Source organism: Drosophila yakuba, chromosome 2L (assembly GCF_016746365.2).
Source record: "Drosophila yakuba strain Tai18E2 chromosome 2L, Prin_Dyak_Tai18E2_2.1, whole genome shotgun sequence".
NCBI classification, from domain to species: Eukaryota; Metazoa; Arthropoda; class Insecta; order Diptera; family Drosophilidae; genus Drosophila; species Drosophila yakuba.
This window is the reverse complement of record NC_052527.2, coordinates 21,715,781-21,718,360: the sequence shown is the minus strand read 5'-3', so window position 1 is coordinate 21,718,360 and position 2,580 is coordinate 21,715,781. Positions and strand designations below refer to the sequence as shown.

The following is a 2,580-nucleotide window of genomic DNA, read 5'->3' as shown; positions in this document are numbered from 1 at the left end:
AAGTGTGGGCGTAGAAGCTTTGGGCGGTTTGTTGGGGTTAGAGTGGGCGTGGCAAAAAGTTTTTTGGCAAATCGATAGAAATTTACTAGACCAATACAAAAATGAAAAAATATTAAAACATTTTTCATAAGTGTGGGCGTGGCAGTTTTGGGCGGTTTGTGGGCGTAAGAGTGGGCGTGGCAACAAACTTGCGCTGCGTCTATGTCTCTGGAGTCTGTGTGCTTAATCTCAACTTTCTAGCTTATGTAGTTCCTGAGATCTCGACGTTCATACGGACAGACGGACAGACGGACGGACGGACAGACGGACATGGCCAGATCGACTCGGCTAATGATCCTGATCAAGAATATATATACTTTATGTGGTCGGAAACGCTTTCTTCTGCCTGTTACATACTTTTCAACGAATCTAGTATACCCTTTTACTCTACGAGTATCGGGTATAAAAACTATCAGATGTAGCTTGCCAACGGATCCCAAGAGTTTTCGCCGTACTAGCCGTACTCTTCAAGCTCAAGAAAGTCTGCACTAATCAAGTGCTCCTTTGGAACCTCTTGTAGGAGTTTTCTTTCGTTCGAGGTCCACTTCCGTAATGGAAAACCAGCACTCTCAAGAGCCAGCCGAAGCTCCTCGATGGCTAAAACTGCCGACCGCTTAGTGTGAGTGCCTGCGAGCACATCGTCAACGTACATGAAGTTCGAGATAATGTCACTTGCCAAAGGATATTGGCCTCGGATATCCTGAGCAAACTGTGGTAGTACGCGGATGGCTAGAAAAGGCGCATAGTTTACGCCGAAGGTGACTGTATCGAGTTCATAGTCACAGAGCTCTCCGTCCTTATTGCGAAAGAGGATTCTCTGAAAGCGCGTATGGGCCGAATTTACCCGAATTTGCCTGTACATCTTTGTGATGTCAGCATTGAAAACATACTTGAAGAAACGCCATTTTAGAATCTGGATAGTCAGATCGGACTGCAGTACGGGCCCCGCATGAAGGATATCATTGAGGCTGTTCCCGTTCGATGAAGGATTGGAAGCATTAAACACAACGCGAACCTTCGTTGTGGTGCTGTCTGGCTTGAAGACAGAATGATGGGGCAAATAAAAATTATTAGAGTCGTTCGGAGAGACTTGGTGCATATGACCTAAATCTAAATACTCTAAATACTGCTTTTTTGACGAAACGTCTTTATTCAGTCGAATCTCGTTTCGGAGGAACTGAGCCAGTGCGATCGACCTGGAGATTGATATTGTTAGGCTCTTTAAAGGGCAACGAAACCACATACCTCCCATCCTCGTTCCTTTTGGTAGATTGGACAAAGTTTTCCTCGCAAATCGAGGTGGATTCCCTAACCAGCTTCACTGGAACATCCTCCACCTCCCAAAATTTTGTGAGAATGTTGTCCAGTCTGGTCTCAGTGACAGCTAGTCGGGACGAAAAATAGCATATTCTGCTTGTGGGATTTGTTGCGATCGGACCGCTAAGAATCCATCCGAATATGGTCTCCTGGCCAAGAAGCGTGCCACAGATATTGGAATGGGAGCCGCTGAGAATGATCGATGGCAGGATATCGGCACCAATCAGAACGTCGATCTGCGAACTCCGGTAGAAAGTTGGGTCTGCTAGTTGCAAAGGCGGCAAATGCTCCAAAGAGTCTTCAGGTAAAGTAAAGGATGGGAAACTCCCGGCCAGTTGTGGTCGTACATATGCAGAAGTTTTAATTTGGATGTGGGGCTTGACGGGAGAACCTATGCTGAGTTGACAGCGCTTACGGGGCTGAGCCGCAACAGTGAGGTTGAGCCCTGAAACTTGAGCAAGGATGGATTCATAAGGCAACTTAATCAAGTTAAACAAGCGTTCTGAAATAAAGGTTGCCTCAGAACCCGAGTCAATAAGTTCCCGTGCTGAGTATTTGAGTATTTGGCAAATCTCTATTAAAGCTGTACTCAGGAGGACCCCTTGAGTGTTTACAGCCAGAAACGTTTGCACATTCGGTTGATTCGTTAATGGAGTGGACTGTATATCTTGCTGGTGGTTAAATGTGGATACGTGGGGCTGGTGGTCAGGATTGACCGCTGATTGGACTGGTGGAGTGCCGTTTCGGTGCAGGAGAGTGTTGTGGCGTCCTCTACGAGTATTGCAATTATGCGTGCTAGTGCAATCCCTAAGGAGATGCGTTCTAGAAAAACAATTTAAAAAACACAACTTCTGCTGTTTTATATATTTCTCCGACTCCGCTCTCCGACTGGCATTCGTAGGAATAACGGACATACTCGGATAGGATGGTTCTCCTGGGAACACAGTTTACAGGATTGTGGAATTACCGTCACTCTATTCTCAAAGGTCTGGATCGCCCGCGAGCTATTGTCAGTCCGCAGTGCTCGCAGCCAAAGATTTTCCTATCGCTGCTTTCCAAGCTGCACAGCGCCATCTCGGAGGCCTGCGTCTCCCAGCGCCTGTCCACCGACAAGTAGACGCTCGAGAAGACGTGGAAGCTGATGGACAAGGTGGTTAAACTGTGCCAACAGCCCAAGATGAATCTGAAGAATAGTCCACCGTTTATTTTGGACATCCTGCCGGA

At 46.9% G+C, this 2,580-nt stretch overlaps 1 protein-coding gene across 1 annotated transcript; it reads right to left on the bottom strand.

Moving 5' to 3' along the window:
* Nucleotides 1-402: 402 nt before the first annotated feature.
* LOC120320699 lies at nucleotides 403-2,270 on the bottom strand. Its single transcript, XM_039371083.2, has 2 exons — nucleotides 1,285-2,270; nucleotides 403-1,235 (listed from the first exon to the last, which is right to left on the bottom strand). Exons 1-2 carry the CDS (start codon nucleotides 2,268-2,270, stop codon nucleotides 494-496), a joined length of 1,728 nt encoding a protein of 575 aa, XP_039227017.1. The 3' UTR covers nucleotides 403-493.
* Nucleotides 2,271-2,580: the final 310 nt, after the last annotated feature.